This window comes from Dromiciops gliroides, chromosome X, assembly GCF_019393635.1.
Source record: "Dromiciops gliroides isolate mDroGli1 chromosome X, mDroGli1.pri, whole genome shotgun sequence".
Taxonomy (NCBI): Eukaryota; Metazoa; Chordata; class Mammalia; order Microbiotheria; family Microbiotheriidae; genus Dromiciops; species Dromiciops gliroides.
Genome location: NC_057867.1, coordinates 38,446,276 through 38,457,571, shown reverse-complemented (window position 1 = coordinate 38,457,571; position 11,296 = coordinate 38,446,276). Strand labels below are relative to the sequence as shown.

Below are 11,296 nucleotides of genomic sequence, written 5' to 3'. Positions count from 1 at the left end.
ACCTTGGGCCTAAGCTCACCCCACCCCCACCCCTCAGCTACCTCCAGTGCAAAATGAAGGGGTTGGGATAAATCCTTTCCCATGTCCCTACTAGCTCAGGATGTCTGAGCCTGTGATTTATAAGCTGTTTTCATTCTTTTGATAGCAGCCTCCCTTGGCCTGAAGGACCATTCATCAAAGAAGCTGCTGATTGTCAACAGAGGAAGATGGGGCTGGAGGGGGTAAAGGGGAGGGGGGACCCCTCATTGGACAGAGAAGGAAACCGAGGTCCAGAGAGTAGGGACTCGCCCATAGCAGGCCACTGGACTTTATCAGGAACCAATGAAACATCAAATTCATATGGATTTTGACCAAAAAAACCCAAGCTGACAATTATGTATTGCTGTAAGGTTTAATTCCGGGAAGGGCCTGTTTTTCTTCTTCTTTGAACTTAGCACAGTGCCTAGCACATAGTAGGGGACTAATGTATGTTTATTGACTAACCGCAGACAGACATTATTAGCCCCATTTAACAGATGAGAAAATCAAGGCTTAGAGGGGATAAGCATCTTGCCCTTAGTCACACAGCTAGTAAATGCTAGAGGCAGGATTTGAACCCATATCTCTACTATCTACGAGGGCAGAATGCCTTCCTGATTGCCTCATACACAGCCCTGGAGCATAGGAAAATCTGCCTTTGATTTGAAATGGTTTGGCTCTCTGAGAATGAAATTTCTTTCTAGAACTTTCCAGAACAGAAAGTTTTTGTTCCTTTTGTACTGAGCATGACCATAAGGCGTTTGCTATTTCCAGATTTCCCCCATTGTCCGGGCAAGTCCTTTCCCCTCCCTGGGCCTCAGTTTCTTCCTCTGTAATTAGATTTTGGTGTCCAAAGTTTCTTCTAGCTCTAGCTCTAGGAGCCTAGGTGTGACCTTGGGCAAGTCACTTTCCCTCCCTGGTGCTGGGTTTCCTCCTCTGTAAAATGAAGGACTTGGACTAGATCTAGGCCATTTCTAAGGAACCTGGGGTTCTTATGTCAGGTTAAGGGGGCGGGGTTCTTAGCCTTTGTTGTATCTTCAACCCCTCAAGCAGGAAGGCTGAGGAAACTTATTGGTGGAGCCCTTCTCATAGTCCTGCTTTTAAGTGCATCAAATAAAATACAAAGGATTATAAAGGAATGCTATTATGAAAAGTAGTGAACAAAATAATAAAAACAAACAGCAGAACCACAGACTGCCAATTAAGATCCCATGTCCCATGTTTCTCAGGAGGATGTAGAAGCCACAAATGAACCCCCAATGGAGGGTGGCAAGGTTTGGAGAGCATCCTCCTCTGCCCACTGGGCCAGGTGGGCCTGGACAACACTGTCATCCCCATTGGCCACTGGCTCTGGTGCTCACTACTTACCTGCGGTGCTAATATTTGGGTTGCTCACAGGTTGTTCCAGAGAACACAGTTGGGAGGCATCGAACAGATACTTCACTCCAGTACAGGGATGTCTGGTGATGGCCTCATTTCAAAGAGGATTGGATTTACATCTAAGAGGCAAGATGATGTGATAGTCACCAAGCTTTTATGCACCAGGTACTGTGATAAGCATAGAATGAAGACATTCTTTGAGAAGAGATATTGCAAGCTCCTGGTCAAGTAATAAGCATTTATTTATTTATTTGCTTGTTTGTTTGTTTGTTTGTTTATTTATTTATTTGCAGGGCAATGAGGGTTAAGTGACTTGCCCAGGGTCACACAACTAGTAAGTGTCAAGTGTATGAGGCCAGATTTAAACTCAGATTGTCCTGAATCCAGGGCCGGTGCTTTATCCACTGCACCACCTAGCTGCCCCATAATAAGCATTTATTATGCACCCTGGCCCTGGAGTTGAGGACCTGAGTCCAAATCTCACCTCAGACACTTACGAGCTGTGTGATCCAGGCAAGTCACTTAACCCCAATTGCCTCCCAAAAGGAGACAGAGAGACAGAGAGAGACAGAGAGAAGGCTTTAGCCAGGCCCTGGTCCCATTTTGGACTCTGGTCCAACTGGTAGAATAACTGTGGGCAAGTTACTAATTGCATTAGTAACAATAGCTCACATTCATCTATAATGAACTTCGGTTCCCTCATCTGTATGAGAACAATATTTGCAACAATTACTTAGCTCACAAGAGTGTCCAAAGGAAAGAATTTGGAATCCCAAAGCACTTAGGAGTAGGAATGGGTGGGGGCAGAAATAATCTTGATATTGTTAGTATTGTTAGCATTATTCTCCTTCTTGGCTTTGGTGGAGTAGACAGGGCCTATTGCCCTGCATCTGAGAGCTTTTCATTCTTTTTAGGAGCTGATGAAGGTGCAAGCACACAAGCACACACATACACTCACACATACAGTATCAATTAAAAAATCACCAACATCCCCATTTTTTAATTGGCACAGGGAATCCCCTCTACCCATGCAGGATGTCTCCTGCTCTGCAACTTAAAGAGGTATGTAGGGCACTGAGAGAGAAAGGGGCTTAAACCCAGAACCCAGATCTATCCTGACTCTGCCCTCAGCCTGCTCTCCCTCTAGGCTCTGCCATAGATCACACTTGTCTATCAGTAAGCCAGACAGCAGAGATGTCAATTCAATTCGTATTTATTTTTTAAATTATAATGGTGTTTTTGTTTGTACATTACCTTCATTTCTGTCCACATCCACCTCCTCTCCCCTACTTATTAACTCGGCTCTTTTAACAAAGAAAGAACAATAAAGTAGAGGGGAAGCATTTTGGCAAAACCAGCCAATATTCCACACTTCTCATCTCTCACTCTTACAAAACCAGGAGGAGGTAAATGTGGCACAGGGCAGACGAGTCCTGTGAAAGTCCCGGGAAGCTGGGCTCAAATCCTCTCTAACACTAGCTGTGTGACCCTGGGAAAGTCCCTTCCCCTCCTTGGGCCTCAGTTTCCTCCTGTGTAAAATGAGGGGGATGGGCACAATGACCCCTGAGGTCTCTCCCAGCTCTAGAGCCCGGTTCTAAACAGAAGCATTTTTGCAACTCTTCTGGGGAGTGAGCTTCAACAAGTCCTTGTTGAGTGTGCTCGGTGTGCCGGGGACTTTGCTGGATGCTTGAGATACAAAGCGAAAAATGAAGGGGCTTGCATTGCACTGGGTACATCCAGTGAGCACACACAAAGAAATCCAAAGTGTTTGTGTGGGAGGAGAGCTCTGACAGCAGCCTGAGGTGAAGGGAACACGCAGGTGGGGCCTCCCTCCCTCTCGGCTGCCTTCCCTGCTCCCTTCCTCCCTCCCTGCTTCCTCCCTTCCCTTCCTGCTCCCTTCCTTTACTCCCTCCCTGCTTCCTCCCTTCCTCCATCCCTGCTTCCTCCCTTCCTCCATCCCTGCTTCCTCCCTTCCTGCTTTCTCCCTCTCTCCTTTCCTTCCTTCCTTCCTCCCTTCCCTCCCTGCTCCCTTCTTTCACTCCCTCCCTACTTCCTCCCTTCCTCCCTCCCTGCTTCTTCCCTTCCCTTCCCTTCCTGCTCCCTTCTTTTACTCCCTCCCTGCTTCCTTTCTTCCTTCTCTGCTTCCTCCCTTCCCTGTTTGCTTCCTTCCTTCCCTCCCTGCTCCCTTCCATCACTCCCTCCCTGCTTCCTTCCCTCCTCCCTTCCTTCCCTGCTCCTTTCCTTCACCCCTCCCTGCTTCCTCCCTTCCATCCTCCCTGCTTCCTCCCTTCCCTTCCTGCTCCCTTCCTTTACTCCCTCCCTGCTTCCTCCCTTCCTCCATCCCTGCTTCCTCCCTCTCTCCTTTCCTTCCTTCCTTCCTTCCTTCCCTCCCTGCTCCCTTCTTTCACTCCCTCCCTGCTTCCTCCCTTCCCTGCTTGCTTCCTTCCCTCCCTGCTCCTTTCCTTCACTCCCTCCCTGTTTCCTCTATTCCTCCCTCCCTGCTCCCTTCTTTCGCTCCCTCCCTGCTTCCTTCCTTCCTTCCCTCTCCCCCTCCCTGTCTCTCCTTCTTTCCTTCCTACTCCTGCCCCTGCAGGAGCTGAGTCTCAAAGGGGAAAGCAGCAAGATTTAGACACAAATAACTACACTACAAGGCAGACTGTGATTAAGCCCACAAGAGACTGGGCTAAGTGCAGGAGAGGCATAACCCAAGTGCCCCGGGGCTCCCATTAGAGAGGGAGGGCACATGAGTAACATCTTCTATGGATCCCTTCCACTTCCCTGCCCTTCTGGGTGGGTGGTTTATGAAGCCCTTTCCCAGCCATTCCCCGAGTTGGGCTCAGCGATCCCCCCCTGAGAGTTACCCATTTTACACAGAAGGAAAGAGGCTCCGAGGGGCCAGAGGCCTTCTCTGTGGCTAACAAGCAAGCGGCCCGGCCGGGAGCAGAGGCCTGATTTCTGTGTCCTAGAACCTGGCGCAGCTCACTCCTTTTCTCTCTCCTTCAGTCTGTTCTCTGGGGATCCCCAAAGTGTTTGCAGATGGTTTTCATCTTAACCTCAGGAAGCCCCTTGCCCCCCAGGAAGCTGGGAAAGGGCAGGGGGTGTGATTCCCATTTCCCAGATAAGGAAAGCAAGGCCTAGTGGTCAGGTCAGTGAAACAGATGCAAGATGAGGCCTTGGGTCCCTGTGACCCAGAAGAGAGAGCCTTTCCTTTTTGGGGAGTACAGAGTGGGGAGGCAGGATGAAGAGATGTGGGCTTCTGACAGTGGTTAGGGGAACGAGAGGGAGGCAAGGTAATAATCTCTCCTCTGTGTTAGTACGGGGACACAGACAGAGGCCCTAGCATGCCAGGATACTAGGGCCCAGCTTGGGGGTAGGTGGGTGGGAAACCTCCCCCCCTCCCCCTTCCACCATCAGAACCCAAATCCTAGCCCAAATGAAGGTTTCCTCTGGAGTCTAAACGAACTCTGGTGAATCCCTGACCAAGTCAGCATCATTCACAAGAACATCAGAGGGTTGGACACATGCCCCCGCCCCAATCCCCCAGAAACATGAGTGGTCCTGCAGCCCAACCACCAACCAGTCCAAGATTCTGTCTCTAGGGGAAAGGGGGGCTCAAGACGTGCCTTTTCTGGAAGCAGAAGGCCAGGAGACAAGAAGACCCCCTTGTCATCAAGGGTTAGAAATGTCCTTTGGGTGTAGTAGAGTAGAAAAAGCATTGGCTTTGGAGTGCAAAGACATTCAAATTCCATCGTTACTGACCTGTATGATCTTGAGCGAGGCCTAAGGCCTCGGTTTCCTCCTCTGTAAAATTGAGGAGGGTGGACTGGATGACCTCTGAGGAGGGCCCTTCCAGATCAAAACCTGTGTGTGACCTTGGGAAAGTCCCTTCCCCTCACTGGGCCTCAGTTTCCCCCTCTGTAAAAAGAGAGAGTTACACTAGAGGGCCTCAGGTCCCTTCCTGCTCTACATCTAGGGGCCTAGGTGAGATTCTGGGCAGGTCACTTCTCTTCCTTGGGCCTCAGTTTCCTCCTTAGTAAAATGAGGGGGTCTTTGGGGCCCCTTCCAGTTCCAAAGCTACATAGCCCTATAAATGCCCGTGTGACATCACCAGCTTGGGTGAGATTTTCTACTGGTGCTGAGCACCTCCTGCCATAACCTTCTCATCCTGTGCAAGTGGCCTCCATATTCTTGTGTCATCCCTTCTGAGTCCCTTTATCAGGCCACAAGCTCCCCTTGGGCTTTTAATATCTCTGGGTGCCCCCCCCACTTCAGGTACGACAGCCACCACCCACCCAGTATGCCACGGTTTTTCAATTCGTTGGTTAGTTCAGCTGAACTGGTTGCTTCCTTCTCTTTTTTTATTCCTTCAGACAAGGGGCATAGCTCTCTGAGGTGGGCAGGGGAGGGCTGGGATACACTGGGAAATATAGGTGATATTTTTAAAGAAAAGATCAATCAAAATCTGCAAACTCAACAATCTAGGCATTCCCTCTTCGCTGCAGAGGTGGGTGACTGTCGGTGTGCTGCTCTCGTTTTCCATACATTTGCTCCCGACCGGCGGTGGCCTGATCTACCCTCTCCGAGGAGCCCTCCCTTGGAGCAGAGGGGGCCCACAGCAGCCCTTGGGCAGCCTTGACCCGCCCTAGATGACGCCCGCCTTTCCCGGCCCCTCCCCCTTTCTTGCGGAGCCTTTCCTGATGTGCTATCACCTATTTCCACCCACCGTGTCTCTCCCTTGATCTTTGGGTCACCCGCAATTGTGTTTCTTCCGAGTTCTTGGTGATCCTTGATTCACAGCCATATGGCGTCCCCTGGAGATTAGCGGTGCCGGGGAGATGGTCGGGTTTTTGCAGCAGCGACCAACCAGCTGTTCCATTAACCCATCCCGGACCTGTCATCCATGGATGGCTTCACCTCCACCTTGCTGAATTGATCCCTATTTTCCCCTCGTGTCCCCTGCTAGAATAACATGTTGCATAAGCTTACTGACTACAGTGGGCAAAGGCGCCTTTCCCTCCAACTAGCGGAGCAGGAAAAAACAAACAACAACAAAACAACACAGCAATCCGGGAGTCAGGAAACCTGGGTTCTAAGGGGGACTCTGCCCCTGTTTCAGCGGGTGATCTGAGGCAAGTCACCGCCCCTCTCTGGGCCTCAGTTTCTCCCCAGATGTAAAGTGGGGATCCGGATTCCTGCCGGTCCTCACTGAGTTGTTGTAAGTCTAAAATGAGATAACGCCTGTTACTCGACCTGCAGCCTTTCTGTCTCCAGTTCTAGGATGCAAGAGTCGGCCGAGGTCTGTCTGGTTCATAAATCGCCTGTTCATATTACAGAGAAGGAAACTGAGGAAGTGAAGTAACTTGCTTCTAGTCACACAGTAGGGATCCTAAGTCTAGAACTGGAAGAGATTCCAGAGGCCATCTCTTCCAACCAATTTATTCATTTGACAGAGGAGGAAACTGAGGCCCAGGAAGGTAGAAAGCAGCGGGGGTGGGATCTGAACCTAGCTCCCTCTGACAACGACCCCAGGGCCTCTTTCTGGGGTACTCTGTTGGCCGGACCCCATCACATTCCTTCTCAGCCTTTATCATCTCTGGGCCAAAGGGGCCCCAAGTCCCCGGTCCCTGTCCTGACTAATCCCCTTGACCGTCTCGCAGGCTCCTCTGCCAGCTCCCTGGTGTCTTCCCTGGGGCAATGCAGAGAACACTGCAAAGCCCGTGTGTGTGTGTGTGTGTGTGTGTGTGTGTGTGTGTGTGTGTGTGTGTGTGTGTGTGCTCGCGGCTGGGTGTGTGACCCTGGCCCCCCAAATCCAACTTTAAATCAGGAGGCTTCTCTGCATTCCCCCTTTTCTCCTCCGCAGCACCCCAACATGACCAGCCCCTCCACTTTTCTAGCCAGAACAGGGTCTTAATGGGCGAAGTCTAGAAGTAAGAGGGGAGAGCTGGGGCTGGGGCTGGGGAGGGGTGTAGGGATGGGGAGGGGGGAGGGGGGTAGGTGGGGGGGGCGGTTGCGCAAGCGCAGACCGCCAGCCAGCCAGCCAATGCCGCGGGCGCCCTGGGGATAGAGAGGGAGAGGCGGCGGCGGCGGCGGCTGCAGCTCCTGAGCGAGCGCTCTCTCCTAGCGAGGCTCCGGGAGGGAGCGAGCGGCCGCCACCACGGCCACGGCGGGGCAGCCGGAGGTTCCCGAGCCCGGGAACTGGGGCGGGGGGCGCTGCAGCGCCGCGCCTCTCACCATGCACCAGTCCCTGACTCAGCAGCGCTCCAGCGAAATCTCGCTGGCCGATTCCATGGGTAAGTAAGTAGAGGCTCCGCGCCCGTCCGCTCGCCGAGCCTCCCGCCTACCTGCCAGCCGCCTGGCCCGGGCCGCTTGGAACGGGCTGCCTGGCGTGCGTGCCTGCGAGCGCACCAGCCCTGGCCACGGTGGGAGGTGGAGAAGCAACCCAGGGGGGCCGCCCCCTCCCCTGGCCCGTCGCCCCCGCCGCCCCCGCCGCCGCGCGCTCGGTGCGGGTGCGCTCGGTGCGGAGCGCTTGGGAGCGCTCGGTGAGGTGCGCGCTCGGTGCGGTGCGCTCCGTGCGCCCAGCGGGCCGGCGGGGACGGGAGGGGGCCGAGCCGCGGGGAGCTGCGCTGGCGGGAGGTGGGGGGGGGCGGGGGGGAGGTGAGCATGTGTGTGATCGTATGTGCGTGTGTGTCCGTCAGTGCGCGGCTCATGCAGCCGTCTGCCCGCCGGTGCGTCTGGGTATGTATGTGGGTGTGTCTGCGTGTCTGTGTTTAAGTCTGGGACTGTCTATGCGTGCGCGTGTGTGTGTATGTATGTGTGTGTGTGTGTGTGTGTGGGGCTGCCCGGTACAGTGCCCCGCACACAGTAGCCACTTATTAAATGCTTGTTGCTTTTTAGATTGATCGTTCTGTGTCTAGAAATAGGGGTTCCCCGTAGCTTTGTGTCAGCGGATGTGTCCTGTATGTTTGTGCGTTTGCGTCTGTCTGTGTGGGTCTGAATCTCTGTGTCGATGGGAACGTCTGTGTGTCTCCTCTGCACACTGCTTGGCCTCTTAGTCAAGATTTGTGGATTGATTGATTGATTGGTCTTGTGTGTGTCTGTAGCTGGGTTTGTATGTGTGTGCCTGCCGTGTGTGTGTGTGTGTGTGTGTGTGTGTGTGTGTGTGGCCCCTGAACAGTGCCTGGTACTGTAATAACTGCTTAATAACTGCTGATTGATTGATTGATTGATTGTCCTGTGACTCTGTGTGTGTGTCTGTGCATATGTATGAGTGTGCGTGTGTGCGTGTATGAGTGTGTGAGTGTGTGCCTGGCTGCGGATGCCCAGGCATGAAGCCTGGAGGTGGATTCCAGTTTCTTCTGGATCCAGGCAGTTCCCTACAGCTTGCTCCCTGGGTGGTCTCCATAGATGCCCAAACCCTCATCAATTTTCCCTGCTTGTCACTAATAATATTCATGTATTGCACCTCACCCCTAATGCAAAGGGCTCAGAAAGCCCCTCCCCTCAATAGCACAGGGCTGTAGGGCTGGGCTTTGGCAGCAGCCAGTGGTTGGGGGGGGGGGGGATGGAGGACCTGCCTCTGCGGTTTCCCTGGGGCCCTAATATGGGGGATTCACTGCAGGGTGAGTGAGCAGCTCTGCAGGGCCAGGATGCGTCATCAAGACCCCCAGCGTCCTTCCGCCATTAACCAGCCACCTTCCATGAGCCAGCCTCTTTTAGGCTCTGAGGGGCACCCCCTCCTTCTAGGCTGCCCAGCCCAGGTAGCTTGTGCCCCATCTTTGTCAGAATTTGGGGGAAGCTAATTCAAAGCAACAATTGGGGGGGGGGGCCTGAAGCTGCCTTCTGTTACTTAGGAAACCTTACCCTAGTCATTGGGTAATTGCACCAGCTCCATGTCTTCCCTCTTCTTAAGGGTTGAAAATTTCCTTCTGGGTCCAATAAAGTAGGATTTAAAGATTTAAAATAATAAGGCTGCTTAGCCTAACTGGTTCCCTGAGGTAGTCAGACATGAGTTGCCTTTTTTTTTTCTTCCAGTACTTCACAGGCTGCAGAATCCCATAGGCCTGAATTATGGCCTCCAATTATTATTGGTGACAGAAGCCTGGAATGAGATGTTTCAGGCTTGGGAGGGGTTCACCCTGCTTTAGCCTTCCCTTGTGTGAAAAGGCAAGGAGTCTGGAATTCCTTTGAAAAAGGCCCCAGAAAGCAGCATCCTTTGGATAACAGAAAGATTGCTACTTTAAATGGGGTCAGCCCATCAGTGCTGTTAGGGCACAGACCTAATGAGGTCAAAGTCTGATCCCAAGACAGAACCCCAAGAGAATGGGTTTATAGGGGGATGAACCTGGTCCCATTATCTTCACATCTTAGCATCAGAGGCACCTGCACAGTCATCAGATCTAACCAGAAATCACATTTTACAGGTGAAGAAACTGAGGCCCAGGGAGGGGAAGTTACCTGCCCGAGGTCACACATTGAATCCTGGGTCAAGAGCTAGAGGGGACCTCAGAGACCAGCTAGTCCAACCCCCTCATTTTACAGAGGAGAAAACTGAGGGAAGGGAAGGGACTTGTCCAAAGTCACATACACACAGAGTAGGAGCACAGATCTAGAGGCAGCCTCTTATCTAACTGGCCTCATTTGACAGTTGAGGAAACTGAGACCAGAAGAAGTGATGTGGCTTGCCCAAGGTCACATTGCTGGTAAATGGCACTGAGGGGGGGGTGATCCTAGCCACCACACCTTGCGTTCTAGCTCGATGCTTTGTAGTAAATGTGGTAAGAAGCCAGTGGGGCCTGGCTTGGGGGAAGGACTTGGAGGCAGTCTTTGTCCCACAGCCGCAGACTGGACCTGTCACCTTGATCCAACAGGCCCATAGAGGACAAGAAGAACTTGGATTCTGAACATCCTCTAAGGTCAAGCAAGGGTCACACTTAGCTCAGTGGCAGAATCTGTTGGCATAAGGCCAAATGAAGAGGGAACCTTGGGGAGGGGAGGAGGGGAGGAGAGGAGGGTTCCAGGAGAAATCGAATAGGAACAGAAGGGAATCCTGGGCCTGACCTTTGGCTCTGCCACTCCCACACTCTTCTCCACTACAGCTACCTCTGGGTGGGGGCACTGAGCAATCCCTGAGTTCATTGCAAGCCCTAGACTACCATTGTGCAGTCAGGGGAGGCTCCCCGGAGTTCCCTGGCTCGGCTCCCACCAAACCCAAGTCTGAATCAGCTTCTGGGCTACTTAGGAGCAGCTCATGCTGAACTCAGCTCTGGCAAAGCCTCCTTTACTCCCCTGGAGGGCGTTTAGTGTTTCAGCCTCCAGTCTCAGCAGTTGTGAGGGGATTCCCTTAACAGGAAGGAAACTAGCCCCACCAAAAACTGAGCCAAATATCTGTGCCCCCCCCCCCCAAATCTAGGCACTCTGAAACAAGGCCTCCATTACTACAGACACTCTTCCTTCCCCTCCTTGGGCCTCAGTTTCCTCCTCTGTAAAATGAGGGGGTTGGACTAGAAGACCCTTCCAGGTCCAGATCTATGTGTGTGACTTTGGACAAATCCCTTCCCCTACCCGGGCCTCAGTTTCCTCCTCTATAAATTAGAGAGAGGTAAGTAGAGACCTGGGTACAAATACTGCTTCTGAGGTCTCTTAACTTCTCTCTGAGCCTGTTTCCTTATCCTTAAAATGGGGATGATGATAAGAGTACCCACTTCACAGGGTTCATTATCAAATGAGATAATGCTTCTAAAACTCTGTGCCATCTTGAAGGCACAAAATAAATGATGGCTATTAGGATTATTGAGATAATAGCCCAGGCCTGCAGCAAGGCATATTGGCCATTGCCTGAGGTTGTACACTCAATGCCTCTCTTGGCAAATCCTTGGGTCCTCCAAGTAGTCAGGGCCCC

At 52.4% G+C, this 11,296-nt stretch overlaps 1 protein-coding gene across 2 annotated transcripts in view; it reads left to right on the top strand.

The window, feature by feature from the left end:
* The first annotated feature begins 7,498 nt into the window (after positions 1 to 7,498).
* The window catches only part of TMEM255A (transmembrane protein 255A), an 88,222-nt gene continuing 84,424 nt past the window's right edge, over positions 7,499 to 11,296 (top strand). Inside the window, exon 1 of one of the 2 annotated variants that reach the window (XM_043973571.1) lies at positions 7,499 to 7,688. In XM_043973571.1, coding sequence (XP_043829506.1) covers positions 7,631 to 7,688 — 58 coding nt within the window. In that variant the 5' untranslated portion in view covers positions 7,499 to 7,630. The remainder of the gene's footprint in view (positions 7,689 to 11,296) is intronic. The other variant, XM_043973572.1, reaches the window with a different exon arrangement.